Source organism: Lemur catta, chromosome 4 (genome assembly GCF_020740605.2).
Source record: "Lemur catta isolate mLemCat1 chromosome 4, mLemCat1.pri, whole genome shotgun sequence".
NCBI classification, from domain to species: domain Eukaryota; kingdom Metazoa; phylum Chordata; class Mammalia; order Primates; family Lemuridae; genus Lemur; species Lemur catta.
The window spans coordinates 31,170,204-31,189,455 of record NC_059131.1 but is presented as its reverse complement, the minus strand read 5'-3'; the positions used below and the strand labels follow the sequence as shown (position 1 = coordinate 31,189,455).

The 19,252-nt window shown below is 33.9% G+C and overlaps 1 protein-coding gene across 4 annotated transcripts in view; it reads right to left on the bottom strand.

Annotated features, from left to right (window-relative positions):
- EML4 (EMAP like 4) overlaps window positions 1-19,252 on the bottom strand; it is a 148,322-nt gene that overhangs the window by 51,887 nt on the left and 77,183 nt on the right. For 3 of the 4 annotated variants that reach the window (XM_045549473.1, XM_045549475.1, XM_045549476.1), the window contains exons 3-7: window positions 13,390-13,516; window positions 9,967-10,140; window positions 7,963-8,091; window positions 7,378-7,403; window positions 7,144-7,176 (exon numbers count right to left, since the gene is read on the bottom strand). In XM_045549473.1, coding sequence (XP_045405429.1) covers window positions 7,144-7,176; window positions 7,378-7,403; window positions 7,963-8,091; window positions 9,967-10,140; window positions 13,390-13,516 — 489 coding nt within the window. The remainder of the gene's footprint in view (window positions 1-7,143; window positions 7,177-7,377; window positions 7,404-7,962; window positions 8,092-9,966; window positions 10,141-13,389; window positions 13,517-19,252) is intronic. The other variant, XM_045549474.1, reaches the window with a different exon arrangement.

The following is a 19,252-nucleotide window of genomic DNA, read 5'->3' as shown; positions in this document are numbered from 1 at the left end:
TGCTGAATGTCTGCAAGTATTTCTTCAGTCAGATTAAAAATCGTGCTTGTTATGGGTGAGAAGTTCAAGTTATTTTTATTATTGTTACTCACAGTGTGCTTGGCCTCAGGGTTTGATCTAAGAACAGGCTAAGACCTCCCACGCTATGATTTTACCACCACATGATATGTCTTTATTACTTCTGAATCTAAGAGTGGGCTCTGCTTCCTGATGATTTTTAGCATAGCTGGACTTTGATGATAACTAAATGACTAACAGCTGTAAATATCCCCCTTCTGCAATCATCCTTATCTGTACTTCCTTTTCCTCCACTGTATATAGTTTACTCTTTTAGGTGTCAATTTATTATATAATTTTCCCTCTAGTTTTTTTTTTTTTAAGATTATAAAAATTTGAAGGCAGATCTCTTGTCCTTTGGAATTTCTCCCAGGATCTTTGAACAGAGGTGTACATCCTAAATGCTTTCTGAATGACATTTAACAGATGCTTCTATTGCCACTTAGAAGGGAAGGGGTAAGGATTAGCAACATTAAGATGAAAATGCTTTCCCTGCCTGTACACTGGTAGTACATGTTGGAGATCAAGTATATAACTAAACATTCTAACAATTCCTGCCAACATATTATAGTGGAAAGAACATGAGCTTTGGAAAAGACTGACCAAGATTTGAGTCCCAGCTATATGCCTCACTTTCCTAATATGTAAAATGACAATAATGTTTACCGCTTGGAATTGTCATTGATTAAATAAGACAACACACTGTAAAGCATAATATGAGGTCCTTGACAAATATTTATTCCCTTGCCCTTGAGGAGGACTTGTGACCATTCGAAACACTGTCTAGCAATTGCTTATATAACTTAGTGCACTGTAATATCTCTTCATAAGCTTTAAAGTGACTGTCCACAGAACAGCAAGTGTAGGCAAATAACCTAGAAATCTGCTGATTCTATCATGTACACTTTAAAATGGGTCACAAATTCATTTGTAGGAAATGCAAATGAGAGAAGTGAGAGAGCACAGAATGACTGGGGCTGGGGGCACTGGCATACACCACACTCTATCTCAGGCAGGCAGCAGCTAGTGTCAGCTCTATGAAGGACATGGGCCCAGTACTGATTTTCTCATTTTTCAAGAGAAATAGGAAATCTGTAATTTATTGTGAAATCTCTCCAATTTTTAAATGTTTCTCTCTTGCTAAAAAAGGGAAAACATCGTGTGAAAACACACCTTTGGCCTGCACACAGCACACAGGTCACCAGTTTGTAAACTTTCTTTTAAGATGACAGTCTTTATCTTGGGTATCAGGTAAAATACACAGATGAAGAAGAGTCTCTTTCCTCCAGTTATTGTCAAATTCTAATTGTAAACTTTTTCTTGAGATTCTCAAGTTTCTTGATCTTACAGTCAAAGGACTTATAATCAATGTTTGTATTACCCCAATGCTACTTTCTGGCTGTGCTCACTGTAAACTACCTAGGAAAGTCAAGGATAAGGGATGGGCAGTGGGACTGATCATAGTATGAGATCAGTAACATTAATATAAAATCTGGTGGTCCAGAAAAAGAAAGTGAAATAAAGAAACTACTAAACTACCCACCTCATGATAGTTAGGAAACACAGTATAGCGCTATCAATATTCAATAAGGAAGCTGCTACTTACTTAAATGTAATTAATCTCTAATCTTGGCACTGTGAAAATTTCTGGGACTGAGAGGGAGTGAAGAGAACACAAGCATTGTGATACAGACCTTGGTTTGAATCTCAGCTTTAGAACTTACTACCCATGCTCAAACAAAATATATTATATATTCTTAGTTGAATGTAATCAGTGATAGTTTAATTATAAAAGAAGAAATTCTATAGATTATTGATAAAAGCTGTTATATCATTTCTCTAGACACATATTATTGAACCTGGATGAAATCTTAAAGCTCACCTAGTCTACCTACTTTTACAGGAGAGGAAACTAAAGCTAAGAGAGGTTAAATTAATTTTTAGACTGTGTTCCAAAATGTTGTCTATTACTTAGAACACTGGAAACATTTTCATTCTAAAACCATGTTCTAGACCTGCTCTGTCCAAAATGATAGCCATTTGTTACTGAACACTTGGAATGTGGCTAGTCTGAATTGAGATCTGCTGGAAATGTAAAATACACACCAGATTTTGAGGACTTAGTATGAAAAAAATCAGTAAAATATTTAATTGTTTTTTATATTGATTACACATCAGAATGATACCATTTTGGCCACATAGGGTTACATAAATTAAAATCAATCTCACTTTTGACTTTTTACTTTTAAAATTTTGGCTACTAGGAAAATTTAAATTACATATGTGTTATACATTCTCCTTCTATTGGACAGTGCTGCCAAACAGTGGTGAGGTCCTCAGGGTAGTCCAGAGAAGTCCAACAAACTGGCAATATAGCTTCCTTGTAATCCAAATAGTACTACCTTAGGCTCTGGACCCTGACAGCTAGAGTAGAAGAGGAAAATGTTTCTGCTCTATTATCTCTGGAAAGCGTGAATGTTAGGCAAAAATTTGAAATACTTGATGCTGTAACTTTCCTTTCTGTATCCTTCCCCTATACTTCCTAACGCTGCCCCTTTATTTCCTCAGGTTTTGCTCTTCTACTTCAGTATCTCCCTCAGGCCACCCAATATCACAAAGTCCCCCAAATTGCAAAATGATCATCATATTCCCTAATCAAAACTCCCATCCTTTTGAGATAGTTATCTCAGGTAGTAAGAAAAGCAGTATTACTGAAAAGCAGTTACTGATTCACATTCATGTATAAATAACTGGTTACTAAAGTTATTTTTACACTTTAAGGAAGCTTATCAAAATTTATTCATCCTAGCCAGGTGCATTAGTATGCACCTATTGTCCCAGCTACTCAGGAAGGTGAAACAGAAGTAGGGTTTGAGCCCAGCCTGGGCAACACAGTGAGACCCTATCTCTAAAAAAGAAAGTTAAAAAAAAAAAAAAACTTTAAAAAAATGTATTCATCTTTCATGGATTGTAACAAAGTTAAAGGAAAAATACAGGCAGAGTGGAGAAGGAAAATAGTACTGAGCATACTTCACTCAAAGATCAATCCTCCATTGCTTTTTTTTACAGCAAATCTCTGGACTTAAGAGATTTTAAAAAAGAGAAAAATTGGCTTTCAAAGACAACAGCAGAGCTTTACAGGTTTGGACTATGACTGTAATTATTTGTATAATGGGTGCTACCTGCAGAAAGCCTTCTGAACTTCTAGAATGCTTACAATTTTTTTCTCCCAAAAGTTTCCACTTTAAGTATCCATTTTTACTTATATTTTACAACCTTTAGAACTAAACAGCCTTTCCAAAACTGGAATTTGAGTTTTATATTTAACTAAAATGGTGCAGTGTGTGATGCTACTTAACTCCTCTAAAAAAACACAAAATTAAAGAATATTTAATTAGTTTGAGCCTTTTTTTCAGATAGTTCTACTAGTTCTATTCTCCCAAACCAGAGAGTTAAAGAACGGAAGGATAACCAAAATGTAGAAATATTAATGAAAATTTTATAGAAAGTGACAAAGATCATTTTTGGAAGGCAAAAGCTTTTCTTAAAAGTATTTTTTTCAAACAAAAGATTTCAAGTCCTGGCTGGGCGCGGTGGCTCACGCCTGTAATCCTAGCACTCTGGGAGGCCGAGGCCGGTGGATCGCTTGAGGTCAGGAGTTTGAGACCAGCCTGAGCAACATTGAGACCCCGTCTCTACTAAAAATAGAAAGAAATTATCTGGCCAACTAAAATATATATAGAAAAAATTAGCTGGGCATGGTGGCGCATGCCTGTAGTCCCAGCTACTCGGGAGGCTGAGGCAGTAGGATCGCTTAAGCCCAGGAGTTTGAGGTTGCTGTGAGCTAGGCTGACGCCATGGCACTCACTCTAGCCCGGGCAACAAAGCGACACTCTGTCTCAAAAAAAAAAAAAAAAAAAAGATTTCAAGTCCCAGTTAATGACCCAGTTATTTTACAGTTATAACTAGTATTTTAAAATTTCTATGAAACAATGTAATCTGTAAAGATGTTTGGATACTGAACAGGGAAACTGATTTGTATTAATTACCATAAAGTCTAAATTTCACCCCCTTTCAATGATCTAGCTGTAAAAATAGATCATAAAATGTAGACTCCCCAAATTAAAAAAAAAAGGAACTTTAGGAAGATATAATCTAACCTTATTTCACAGATTTAAAAAATTCCTAGTTACTGTGCTTGCCAAATATTATGCAGTTAGTTTTAGTAGCTAGGACAAAACCCAGGTCTGAAAAATTTGACCAAGTACTAAAGTGCTTGCTACCTTAATTTTCCTTGTTCTATAGGCAGAGTTCTTTAGCTGGTAAATTTTCCTGAATTCTTAATTACATAGGAGTGAGGGGGAACACACAATGAAAGTACAAAGACATGAACCTAACCCCTTAGGAGCTTACATCAGAGATACAACCAAGTCTTGTGCACCTGCTTATCAACTGATACTAATTACAATAATAATCCAACTTACTGTTACCTACTTTCTTGACTCTAAACCTCCTTTAATCAGATTTCTCTTTGCTGTTTTGTTTACAATTCTGTCATAAACTTATTTGGAAATATCAGAAATAAGAATTTGCTTAAGCATTTTATTAATACATTGTTTTTACTGCCTGAAAAAGACTTTCTTTGGGAAAAGATGGGGAAAAAAGTCCATTTCAACAATATCACACATATAAAATTTCTAAAAGACTTGCTATATTGCTGAAAAGTTTTTTGTAGGCAAAATATGGTGGTATTTTAAAAACTCCCTGAAATCACTAAAGAAGAATTATTTTGAGCATGAAATAAATGAAAAAAGCCTTTCACTTTATGATTATACCAAGTTGGACTTAATTAAGCAGATTTCTTTCCAGTAGGGATCTCATTCAGGTTCTCAGTATGACCAGATAATTAATTATGTGCTAATTCTAAACAGCTTTATATCAGAGGGAATGGCATAAAAGAAAGCAATAAGAAATAATAATTTGAAAAAAATATTTTAAAGAATAAAAAATAAACAGCTTTAGTTAGAAGTTCTACAAGAGAAAAATGATTTAAGATTATTCAAATTTGAATGAGAACATGCAGATTCTGCCTTAGAAATTATGAAGACATGGATATTTATTTTCCATATTTTAAAATGTAATAGATAGTCATCATGGAGAATTGGTTCCAGGACCTCTTGCAGATATCAAAATCTACAGATACACAAAATCCCTGATATAAAAGGGTGCTGTATTTGCATATAACCTAAGCACATCCTCCTATATACTTTAAATGATCTCGAGATTACTTAGCCGTCTAAAATCTACCTACTTCTTTCTATAGCCTTTGCCTCAATCTCAGTCAGGCCTGAACTACGTAACAGAATGAAGCAAAGAGTTCTCCTTGCAGGTACACTCTCATGATTAGAGTCTATTCTCCAGATAGGATATAGCTGATTAAAGTGGCAAAAAAATACACTCAAATTCCAAAAATGAGGCTCAGTGCAAGCAACATTTTATGTTATCAAATTCCACTATCTGGGACAATCTTTTTGAGGTAAAATTCTTGGAACAGAATTTAACTTATTTTTCTATATCCTTTTCCAGCTTTCATTCCATCCTTCTCCCCACATACTGGCTAAATCCTGTTAAGTGATGCTTCTGAAGCAAAATCCTCCCCTTTTAACCTGTTTACTTGAATAGTTTTGAAAATTGTGTCATCAACACAAACCACTTTCATATACCAATCTTGAGTTCCTTTCTCCTTCCAAAGAACATCCACGAGAAGAGAAAAGGCAGGCAGGTCTTTCTCATTTACCCTATAAGGATTTTATAAAATTTGAGCTCTTTAAGCAAAACGTCTAATAATAACAGCGCCTTTTTATAGTTACAGTGTTTTCTATTTTTAAAATACTTTCATATATATAATTTCATCCTTCAGCAGTCACGTGAAGTAAGTTTAATAGTTATTATTCTCAGATTAGAAAACTACTCAAAGACATTGTCATTTGGCCTAAGTCACAAGGCTGTTAGGCAGAAGAGCTAGGACCAAACATTAAACACAGCAACTCCCCATTCACTGCTCTTTCTACTATATCTTATTGCCTCTATTTTAAAAATTGTTTTGATACCTAATGTCAGAATTGCCTTCGTAAATAAAATTTCATTTTCCCCTTACAGTATCTCAACCACTATCTAATCTATATTGTATTATAAAGGAAGGAGAAAGTAAGACCTAACTAAAGGAAAAGAATGCCAGCAAAATTCAACTTCATTTAGAATTTCTATGTAAAGACAAATGATCCAAGGAAGATTACAAATATTTCCTTTCTAATTGGAACCAAAGAAAGTAAAGAAAAAAAAAAAAAAGAAAACAGAAATCAAGTTAAATTTCTAACAAAAATTGTAACTACACTGTAGCTGGTTACCATAATAGCCCAGAAAATAAGATAACTATGACACATAGAAATAAGCTGCGAAAAGCATGCACAGAAAGGGCATGCTTTCATTTAGAACAGCATGCTTCAATTAAATTTCCAGGCAATCTAAAAGAATGTAAAACTGAAGTACAGAACTTACCTACTTTGTAATTAAGTTAAATACATATTTATAAGAAGTCTGCTCTCCTTTTTTGGTCAGAACAAGCCAACAACAGCAAGTAGCCAGAAATTACAATTAATATAAAAGAAAAATTTAAGAGGAAATGGGTTTGCTAGACTCATTATATTTTCACAGTCTTAGCATCTAGAAATGAGTGATTATTTGCAATGAGGTTGGCAAGACAGGAAACTGAGTTAAAATTTATCAATCTTTTAAATGGCTTTTCTAAGTACATCTTTAAAAAAAAAAAGAGAGAGAGAGAAAACTCCCTCTAATATTTTATCCCTCTTTGTAATGCTATACTTATTTTTACTGTTCACCTTGAATCTTTAGATATCACAGAAATAATGTGGAGTTTTAAAAATGTAGTTGGATTCACTAATCCAAATTACAATGATACTTCCTTTGTTAAGAGGAAAGTCAGGTAGTATAAATAATGAAAAGCCAAATAAGAGATCCAAGAAGAAATTAACTTAGAAGGCAACCAACTGCGTAGCTTATTCTTACCTTGGCTGTTTTTTTCACGGGTTGATATTTTTGCTGGTTGAGACAAAAATGACATATCTTACAATAAAAATTGGGCATTTTCATAAACGACTATAGCAATGTACTTCTCTTTTATTACTACGAACTAATAGAGTACACTGAATGACAGTAAGTCAATATTCTTATCAATTAGCAAAAATTAAACTGATATAGAAAAGTGAAATAAATACTCTTTAAAAAATAAGTTTAATTTACCTTGGTTGATGATGACATCTTTATGCCTAAAAAAGGAATTCAAAGAACACTTTTATAATTTTATATGGTTGACCATTAGAATCACCTGAAGAAAATGTAAAAGCTTCAATGCCTAGGCCATTCCCTAGATAAATCTCTAGATGTGAAATTAACAAATCAGTATTTTTTAGTTTTTCACTGGTCTCAACTACTAATATACACTATTTTATAAAATAATGAATGTCCCCTAAGATCATCTAAATTATGAAAGCACAGAAAGAACTTATGTGGTGCGTGCTTGTAATCCCAGCTAACTCAGGAGGATCCCCTGAGCCTGGGAGATCAAGGCTACAGTAAGCTTTGATTGTGCCACAGCACTCCAGCCTGGGCAACAGGTCAACAGAGCGAGAACTCATCGTCTCTCTTCAAAAAAAAAAAACTTACAAAAAAATACTCAAATCTTACAGGATTACTATATAAATATTACATAAATTATAATACAGAGTTTAAAAAAAATTCGAACTGGACATAAATAATTATACATGCAAATGTGATAATTACAGAATTATTAATTTTCAGATATAATAGAAACAGTATAATACTTACTTGTCTGCATTTTTAATAACTTTTGGTATTAATTTTGATGTTGAAGGTGTTCTCAATAATTTATTAGGACTATCTTCTGGATTTTCCCATGGATTATGTGACTTTTCATCTGTTGATGATCGTTTTATACTAGAAGAAACACATTAATTTCTTAGAGAAAAATTCTGAATAGCAAAGACATTTAATTGACAGTTTAAATAGAACACAAGAGCAGCAATTAACATTTCCTTAAAGCTAATCCAGGAAAGAGAAGGAAGGATTAGTTGAAAGGCTCTGCTTAGATGAGTGAAGGATTTAAATAAGGCAATTATCAAGTCTGTTTTATAATTTTCTGTATTATTTAGAAAATTTACTAGAACAAATATTACCTGATTAAAAAAACTATACTTTTGTTAACAGAAAAATCTGAGTAATATTTCTCATAATTTGTAGCTATAAAACACCTGTACTTTTGCATAGTCAATGAATAACAATGATGCCATTTTCATTTTTTATGTAATTATGTCTTCATGTAATTAAATATAGTACAAATGACAATTTCTGAATAAACTGACTAAAAGTAAAACTCTTGTCTATATCTTTAGGGATAATTTTACCCACGATCAGAAATAAACAAGATTTGATACAAGAATGTGCTATTATCAACACGGATTTCCTATATTTATAGTTAAAATTTGTTTATTCATAAATGATATTTTGACTGCCTTGTTAATCCTCAAACTCATCCAGTCTTCAACACTTCTTGCAACAGTATATCCAAAGAGCAATTTAGAAGGGAAAGCACATTTCCAGGAGACCTCAAGAAGCTGAAAAAAAGATTCTGGGACAAAGGAGATTCCAAGTTAAATCAGAACCTTGAAGACATCAATTATAAAAAGCCACCTTTAACCACATACAGCCCAAAGGTGTGTAACATTAATAAGCTATTATCCAAGAAAAACTCCACAGGCGACCAGACAGAATAATTACAAACCATTTAGATAGCATAGGAAATCTGCGTGAGACACACAGACAAAGCATTTTGAAAATAGTAAACATGCATCAATTAAGTCAAGGGTATTCTGGTTTCCCAAATTTCCATCAGAGACTTGAGGCAAAATATTAAACTGATCAAATAAAAATATAAATCATTTACGAATGGCTGTCATGTATTTTACTAAAATTCTAGCCAGTTCTAGGAATAGTTTAATAGTGTCCTAAGATTTCCAAGCAGAAGTATGATAAAATATATTTATACCTAATCATAAAGCTTGAATCAGCATTTCTAAATAGGCAAATTTAATTAAGTTGTCTCAATATTTGATTACAAGGCAGCTGTAGCACTGAACTCCCAGCATGCAGGTTTAGATCCCCAATTCAGGCTCACACACATTGTTAGAATGTTTGTCCCTTCTCCCCCTCTCATAACTTTAAAATATTAATTATTATGGACACAGAGAGAAGCCCTCAAGCAAGCCTTTAAGCAAAGAAAAGACCAAGTGAAATGGGTTCATTTCTCTACTCAAGCAAGAACTTATCCTCCCAAGACCCAAAACTGAAACTGAGATGCAGCTATAACGAAGAGTCATTTGTTGAAAAGGGCCCTTGCAAGTTGAAGGTTGTAATGATGCCAAAATATGGTGAGGATAATTACATATGCCATTTTCTATCCATGGCTATAAACTTATGCATAGTTGTGTATAAACTAAAAAGTATTCTAAAATTTTATTATAAAAATATTGTTTTGGTTTTACAGTAGGTTATTTCAGCCTTCCTTTCATCAGATTATCTTGGTTTTTTTTCCCACTTTTAACTGAGAAATTCTGACCTTAAATCTTTATTCCCCAAATGTGCTATAAAACACAGATTATATTAATAACAATGAAGATTATATTAATAACAATGAAGGAAAGAAAAAGCCGCCAGGTTTTTCTCTTGGAATCCATAGCCAACTTTTTCCCAAGTCACAGAATTTAGGTATCATTACAACCATTCCCTAGCCCTGTACTCGGGGACAGTTAAAACCTTTTGGTGGGAGTAGGATTCTTGCTTTCTGGAGTTTGTCTGTGTATTTGGAGAGGCTGTGAAGAGGGCTGGGGAGAAGGTGATGCTCGAATTTGTGGACTTTGATCATTAGGGTGAGATTCCTCTTTTTTTTCTCTCTGTCCTTGTGGTTTTTCTTTCTTTTTTTCTGTACCACTGTAAAATAAAGTATAACATGGAACAACACATATTTAAACAAATAAAAAAATCAAATGATAGAAAAGTGATTATTACATAATTCAAAACCCTAAATCATACAGCTAATACAACTTACACTACTTTCATTCAATAAGGAAAATAATACTTTGAAAACTCTGGACGCTATTAAAATCTTCAGTGAAGAATTTATAAAAATTCAAAGGCGGTATATCCTGTGAAGATTGCCCCTCTGGACAGAAATGGCCTCTAATGAATTCTGCCATCTTGGCAGATTTTTGGGGATAACAGCAGCTCTCTTACTGACCTCAATTTACCCAAATCAGAGGATTAGTGACACTTTCCATTACCAGTGTAAAGCATATTGACTCATGCCCAAGACAAACTAAATGTTCATGTTTAAAAGGTTATTCTCCAATTTCTCTGTTTCTTCTGTATATTTCTGCTCCTGCCAATTGAAGTTTAAACTTACCATGAGTTTGTTTTTTCCCAGGCCTGTTTATGACAGTTGTAGTTATTTTAATTACATAAGTTAATTAAATACAAAGAAAAATTGATGAAATATATATAGAAAAGAGAGTTGCAATTTCTATGATAACTAAGTTGAATGCTCTAGAAAGACTATAAAAATAGTTACTAAAAAAAATTCCTGTTAAATTTAGTGTGGGTGACACAATTTTAACACCTTAACTACCATGTAAGTTATATTTAGCTCATGCTGGTTTTGAGACTGGGGCCTCGCAAAGCACAAGACTCAATTCTCTGAGACAAATTCAATAAGTATGTCATGAGTCACATACTACTCCAGTGGCATGCAGTGTAAACATTGATTCTAGTGCTGTGTGAGCTGTGAATAACTCATGCACAGAAAAGAATAAAAAGTAATAAATTTTTCATTAAATTAGAAAGGATTGTTTTGTTTTCAAAGTTTTTATTCTATTTTTATAATAAAATACTGTGGCCCCAAGGAAAAAAATTTCTTTTCTAGTGTGGCAGTCAATGTGTTAAAACTCATAAAAAGAGATAGGTTCTAAATTACTATTTTGCCAGTTTTAAATTTCTTATTTTGCCTTAAAAAATGAAAATAAAAGTTATTTTAAAAAACTAAAAGTTATGGTAAGTTATTTATGGGCATTATTTTATGAAAACCAAAAAGGAATTTGATCAGAGACACATATTTAGAAAGGAGATAAGAGGCTTGCTCTTTCATTCTTAAGATTCTGCACTTTTGACACTTGATTCATGAATCTCCTGCCTAATCACACTGGATAACAGTACTTATAATGCACACTCTTGACAATATGACAAAGCAGATGATATCAAGACTTGAGTTCCAGTGCTGAAAAGGTAGAAAACTATTAATTGACTATAGGATCCTTTGCAATTTGACTATAAGCTGCATAATCTATAAGGAAGTATGTTCAAGAACATTTTAAACAAATATACCCAGTATGTAAAATTTAACTATCAATAATCATTATAATAGTTTAAAATGTTATCATGTTATTGTTTTGACAGTGACTTTTTTAATCTGATTCAGTTCTGGTATCTTCTGTCTTCAGACTGACCCCTTGACTATTTCATATTCAATTAAAAAAATGTGCTAAGAAATATAATTCTACCTCAAAAATATCAGGTTAACTAAAAACTGAGCTGGAAGTTACTACTTTGTTGATCTTCAAACTATCCTGAATACACAGGCCACTAGTTTTACGTGGGCCCAGTACAACCTAAAAGAGAGTTTCCTTCTGGGTTATCTAAAAGCAAAATACAGGGCCCTGTCTAAGATTGCTGAATCAGCATTGTGCATAATACTGATCACTACATAGCAACAGTACAATAGCTATGTAAGAAAATGGGCTGAATCCAAATTTTTCCTGGATACAACATGAAGTTTATTAAAAATTGTATTACCACCGTGAGTTTGTTTTCTTATAATTTGTCCTTTTCTCCTGAAAGTGGAACATAGGTAATAAATTTTGGCATCCTTTGGAGGGGGAAGTCTATATTCTGTAATAATGACTTCAAAGACTGAATTATAGAAGAAATTCTTCACCATTCTTGTAGACAACTGTTTGGTTAAACATCTATAAATCCATGTTGACAAATAACTCCATCACTGGCATTAGTTTATTGAGATAAGCATTTTCCATTGGTACATTGTTATACATTATCCCATTAAGGTTTCTCTTCACTCATTCTTTATAGAAAACAGTTGATCTCCTATAGTCTCTCTAAGCTCTACATGGAATAATTTGCTAGGAATTACAAAAAAGGGGGAAAATCCTATAAGTAATTTTATTGGAATAAAGTAATTGATGAAAAGAACATATATAATCCAAATCTGTAATCCACTGAAACTTTTATATTGCAGTAATTCCACAACCTTCCTGCCCATCATCCCTTAACTTGCACACACAAACATATACACCCCACACAGTGCTATAATATTTTGAATTAAGCCTTAATTTTATAGTTAAAGAATAAAAGCTAGCCGGTTGTCGTGGCTCACACCTGCAATCCAAGCTACTCAGGAGGCTGACACTGAAGGATCACTTCAGACTAGGCGTTTGCAATCAGCCTGGGCAACATAGTGAGACACCACTCACTGCATCTCCCCATCCTGACTCTAAAAAAAATTAGCCAGACGTGGTGGTGCATGCCTGTGTTCCCAGCTACTCCGGAGCCTAAGGCGGGAGGACTGCTTAAACCCAGGAGTTTGAGGACGCAGTGAACTATAATTGCACTACTGCATTCCAGTCTGGGCAAAAGAGACCTTGTCTCTTAAAAGAAAAAAAAAAAAGACAATAGTAGTTATAGCAGCATTTAACCTCCCACTGATGTAGATATATATCAAAGATTCTGCCTTCCCTTTAAAAATGCTGTATCAACCACAGTATAACATTTGTTATGGAAAATTCCCTAATACAATTTCTTTAAATATAGCAATACTTATCAATAAATGCTTATTAAAAAGAAATAATTAAAAAGAAACAAAACCAAACTAGGAAATGAAACTGCTTCCTTTAGTAAGAAACAACAGCTTCCTCATACAACTCGACAGGTATGATAAATGCAAACAGAGTAAGCATTGGCTAGATACCTCTACATTCACAGTTAAAGAATTCAAAGGACATGCTCACTTGAATACCATACAGCTCTATTTCATATTCTTTTCAAAAGCAGACTGATCTATCACATTCAGACAATTCTGCAATGTTAGCTTTTTTCCCCTTTACAAATGGGTACCTTTTAGCAGCAGATGAAAGAGTTTGTTTTCTTGCAATTGAGACAGAGCTGGTATAACTTGGTTTTCTGTTTGTTCCACTGTCACTGGTTTTACAGGATGTGGAAGATTCTCGAAGGCTTGGCTGGCCTAAAGACAGTTAAGCAAAAAAATTTTATATCAAACTTGAAAATATTCCTCAAAGATTGACATTTTAAAAATTAAGTCCATTAGTGTTTATAGCTAGTGAGTAGACTTTCCCCCTGATATGTAACACTTGATATTGTTGTCTCAAGACTTAGTCTCATCAAAACAAACCTATAGAAAAGCCATGCTGAGCTCCTAAAATGCAGCGTGGCTAATTCTCTTAGCTTCAGTTTGCTCTCCACACATTAGCAGCTTTAAAGCACATGATTCAAAAGTTGTGCCTCAAGTAAACCATAAATCCCTCATCAATGATCTTCCAAAATAGCTCAGGTTTTGTTGAAACCATAAATTTTAAATCCTAGAAACCATAAATGTTAAGTTCTAGAATGTTATTCCATGTAAATAAAGCGTAAGTATATGAAGTAATTTCTGCTTTAACTTACACAGTAGAAGCAGTAGAATAAATGTGTGATGGGTATGTTGGTGTGGTCAGAAGACTCAAAGTCACAAGATAAGACAGTCACATCTACTAAGAGTCAAGTTTACTTAAAGATTTGAGAACAAAATAGTTTTGAATTTTTAGACTCAGTTTTCTCACATGCCCAAAAGCCAAATCTAACTTTTTGATTAAGCCAATCTCATGTTTGCTTGCTTCTTTTCATAAAAGCACAGAGAGTAAAAAACTTTTACCTATAGAAACTAACTAAAATATCTGGCACCCTACAGTGTTCCATAAATGGTAGTATAACACTGCATTTTTGTCAAGAATAAGCTGTTGTGGGCCACTTGTATCATAATCACCTAAGGTGCTTTCATAATATAGATTCCTAGGTTCTACCTCAGAATGAATGAATCAGGAGGGGAAGACCTATTACATTTATTTTTTGAAACTTCCCAGGAAAATTTTCACATATAAGGTATAATAACCCCCCAATTATGCTAATATTACTGGTCATCAAATTTAGTTCTAGCCTGCTAAACAGGTGACTTCTTTTATCAACAGCTTTTTTTTTTTTTACTGTGGTAAAATACTCATAAAATTTACCATTTTAACCATTAAAATGTACAATTCAGTGGCATTTAGTATATTCACAGTGTTGTGCAACCATCACCACTATCAAGTTTCAGAACATTTTTATCATCCAAAATAGAAATCCCATACCCATTAACCAGTCAACCCTCTGTAGAGGCCTTCTTTCTCCCAGCCTCTGTCAACCATTAATCTGCTTTCTGTCTCTATAGATCTCCTTATTCTGGATATTTCATACACAAGGAGTCATACAATATGTTCCCTTTTGTGTTTGGTTTCTTTCATATAGTACAATGTTTGGTTCATCAGGCTGAGCATGTAGGAGTGCTTCATTCTTTTTTATGGCTGAAAAATATTCCAATGCATTGATATACTATATTTTGTTTATCCACTCATCTCTTGATGAACATCTAGACTGTTTCCACATTTTGGCTATAGTGAATAGTGCTGCCATGAATATTTGTGTACAAGTTTTTGTTTGATCACCTGTTTTTAATTTTTTTGGGTTTATACCTAGGAGTGGAATTGCTGGGTCATTTGGTTGTACTATGTTTAACTTACTGAGGAATTGCCAAACACAGTTACTGCACCATTTTACAATCCTGCCAGCAATGGATGAGGGTTCCAATTTCACAATATCTTGTTAACATTTGTTATTTTCAGGTTTGTTTTTTTTTTTTGTAATTACAGCCATCTCAGAGGGTATTAAGTGCTATTTTACTGTATCTCATAACTTTGGGGTTCAGTGATTCTGTTTTTTTATTCTCTACATCATTTATTTCTGCTCTAATCTTTATTTCCTTCTTTCTACTAGCTTTGGGTTTGGTTTTTTTTTTTTTCTTTTCTAGTTCCTTAAGGTGTAAAGTTGGGCTATTGCTTTCAAACCTTTCTTATTTTTTAATACAGGCCTTTATAGCTAAAAAATTTCCTCCGAGTACTGCTTTGACAACAGCTAGTTTCTGAAATATGTTTTCTTAATTTTTATTATATACAAATCCCCACTAGCCACTATTATTAAAAACACACACACACACACACACACACACACAGCCTGCAATTCACTTTCTATGCTCCCTTTATATTTTTATTTTTTAAAGACAGTCTCACTCTTATCATCCTAGGTAGAGTGCAGTGGCGTCATCGTAGCTCACTGCAACCTCAAACTCCTGGGCTAATCCTCCTGCTTCAGCTTTCTGAATAGCTGGTACTCAGGGAGCGTGCCACTGCGCCTGGCTAATTTTTTCTATTTTTAGTAGACATGGGGTCTCACTGTTGCTCAGGCTGGTCTCGAACTCCTGAGCTCAAGCAATCCTCCCTCCTTGGCCTTCCAGAGTGCTAGGATTACAGGCGTGAGCTACCGCGCCTGCCCTCTACACTCTCTTTCAATGCCCCAAACCTCGTATCAAAAAAGATTAATCACACCCATTAGGATGATTATTATAAAAAATTAAACAGAAAAAAACAAGTGTTGGCAAGATGTACAGAAACTGGAACCTTACTGGTAGGAACGTAAAATGTTGCAGCCATTGTGGAAAACAATATGGTAGTTTCTCAAAAAACTAAACACAGAATTACCATATTGATTCAGCAATTCCACTTATGAGTATAAACGCAAAAGAACTGAAAGCAGAAACTCAAACAGGTATCTATACACCAATAATATTCAATAGTTAAAAGGTGGAAACAACCCAAATGTCCACTGATGGATGAACAGATAACCAAATGCGGTGTGTACATAGAATGGAATATTATTCAACCTTAAAAAGGAATGAAATTGTGACACATATTACAACATGGGTGAACCTTAAAGACATTACGCTAACTAAAATAAGCCAGCCACAAAAAGACAAATATTGTATGATTCCATTTAAATGAGGTACCTAGAGTACCCAAATTCATAGAAATAAAAAATAAAATGGTGGTTGGCAGGGGTTGGAGGGGAGAAGACAATGTGGAATTATTGTTTAATGGGTACAGAATTTATTGTTCAGTGGGTACAGAGTTTCAGTTTGGGAAGATGAAAAAGTTCTAGAGATGAAATAGTTCTAGAGATGGTTGCACAACAATGTGAACATATTTAATGCCACTGAACTGTACACCAAAAATGGTTAAAGTGCTAAATTTTATATTAGGTATAAAAAACGATTACATCACCATCATTTCTAAGTCCTACAGTTTACTGTTCTATTCTTCAAATGCTTTAAATCATTCATCTTGACATGATTAGATGGCGGTGCATGCCTGATAGTTTTCATCAGTCTTAGCAGGCTCTTCAATTCACATTCCAGATGCATATTCCAAAAAGACAAGGTATTTTTTGATGGGCTATTTTGAGGCATAAATATACAATGGCTTCTTCTTTTTTCTTCAATGGAAAGTCTCCAACTACTGAGACAATTATGAAGTTTATTCCATAGAGTAACAATTTTTAAAAACCCAAAGAAATGTTTGTGCAATTATTTGAATATTTTATCTTTACTATATAAAATGAATGGGAAAAGGCCTGGCATGGTGGCTCATGCCTGTAATCCTAGCACTTTGGGAGGCCAAGGAGGGAGGATTGCTTGAGGTCAGGAGTTTGAGACCAGCCTCTGCAAGAGCGAGACCCTGTCTCTACTAAAAATAGAAAGAAATTAGCCAGGCAACTAAAAATAGAAAAAAATTAGCTGGGCATGGTGGCATACACCTGTAGTTCCAGCTACTCAGGAAGCTGAGGCAGGGGATCGCTTAAGCCCAGGAGTTTGAGATTGCTGTGAGCTAGGCTGATGCCACGGTACTCTAGCCTGGGCAAGAGAGTGAGACTCTGTCTCAAAAAAAAAAAAAAAAAAAAAAAAGAATGGAAAAATAGAAAGTTGAAAGTGCTTAGGTGAATGAAAAAGTAGGTCTCAACAATATATGATTGAAAATTATCAAGTACTATATGTTGAAAATGACAAGTCTTTAGCCTAAGCCGGACTCTCATAAAGATTTGGTTGATTGCAGTCACTTGTGAAAGAAAACAAAATTTAAAACATTGGAGAAATTTTGGAACCACACCAAAGACTAAAGTACAAATAATAATTTTATTATATTTTAAAATTTATCATATTCTCCCTCTCCCCCAACATATATACACAATGTAGGCCTTTCAGCAATCAATTATGTAGAAATGTTCTATTTCTGAGGAACTGGAGTGCAGTAGTGAGACAGGCAATGGATCAACAGTTACCTTCTGGTTTCTTATTTTAAATATGTCAGGCACTCTCTAATGAACACACACACACACACACACACACACACACACACAGAGAGAGAAAGGTTTCCTCACATTCTTTTACCCTTCTCAAGAAGAAAGAAGAGATTTCACACATACCAAGCTATCAATTGTCACCAATAGAAAAACAAACATATTATACTCCCCATTATGAAATAATCCTTTCAGTTTCTAAATATTTCAATTAGGGTCACAATATGCATGAGGAGTAATGAGTCCTTTGTATCCCATTTGGAATTTAATAACTTGTGGGTTTTTTATTTGCTAAATGCCAACAAATTACTGGAAATGTTTAAAATATACATATATAACTCTTTATATGTATAATACATATATACATAATCTCTACTTTTAACATGTAATAGTATTGTTTCAGTTGCTTTTGAATTTCTGCATTCTCTTAATGTCATTTAAAAAAATAATTACAGGAATTTTTACCAATGCTTCAAATGTCATACCAACTTCAATTTCTAGCAATTACAAACCTAAATTGACATTTCATATTGATACTGACGTGATTGCTGTGATTCCTTCCTCAGCAATTTTAAGTTTATGGTTAGGTTTTCGTTATTGATTATGAAATATCATCTACTGAATATGAATATATTCTTACGAAGACTGAGCCACCCTAAAGCCTTTAACTAAACATGACTTAAAATGCTACTATGAAGAAAAAAATTAAAAATGGATCAACTGAAACTTTGCAGAAGTCTTCTAATCCTGTTCAAATTACCCCATTCTGTAAGAACTGCTGTGAAGTTTATAGTGAAAGAAAAATAAAAGAGATTATTCAGCCATTACCAGAAGTGAAATCCTGGTTTTTGAATCATATATCTATTTATTATTGGAGCTGAGGTCCCTACATAACCGTTCCTGAACACATCCCCACTTTCTCCCTCCTACAGGGTACCATTTAGTTCAGGTGCTTTTGATTTGCAGTAACATCACCTAACATCGGAGAATAACTTTCTGAGTGTTTGGCCAAAACAGACAGTTGTAGCCATGGAAAAGGGAAAGTTTGAAAAAAGGTTAGAAGAAGAGAAAGATTAGTTGAAGAGACAAAAAATAGATCATTTTAGGAAATAATTTCTGAGGCCTTAAAGGATGGGTAAAATTTTGATCAGGAGAAGGGTAAAGATGGCCCATGGAGGAAGAACTCTGGTTGATACTTAAAATCTTTTACCAATCTCAGATTCTCTATCACATGCTCTATGGCTCCGACTGTATACCTCTTCCACTCTCTTCATTTTCAAACTCCTTGCCACTTTTCCCAATCTGTTGATTACCTTCCTTCATTCTTTGAGAAGACTGAGGACTGCATTTACTCCATCAAATTTTATCTTCTGACTTCGGAATTATTAATATTATCTGTACATTTCTCCTTTCCTCTGCTCTCATAGGCAGATGTACCCTTAGTCCTTTTAACTCCTGGCCATTAGTTTTTTAAAAGTATATT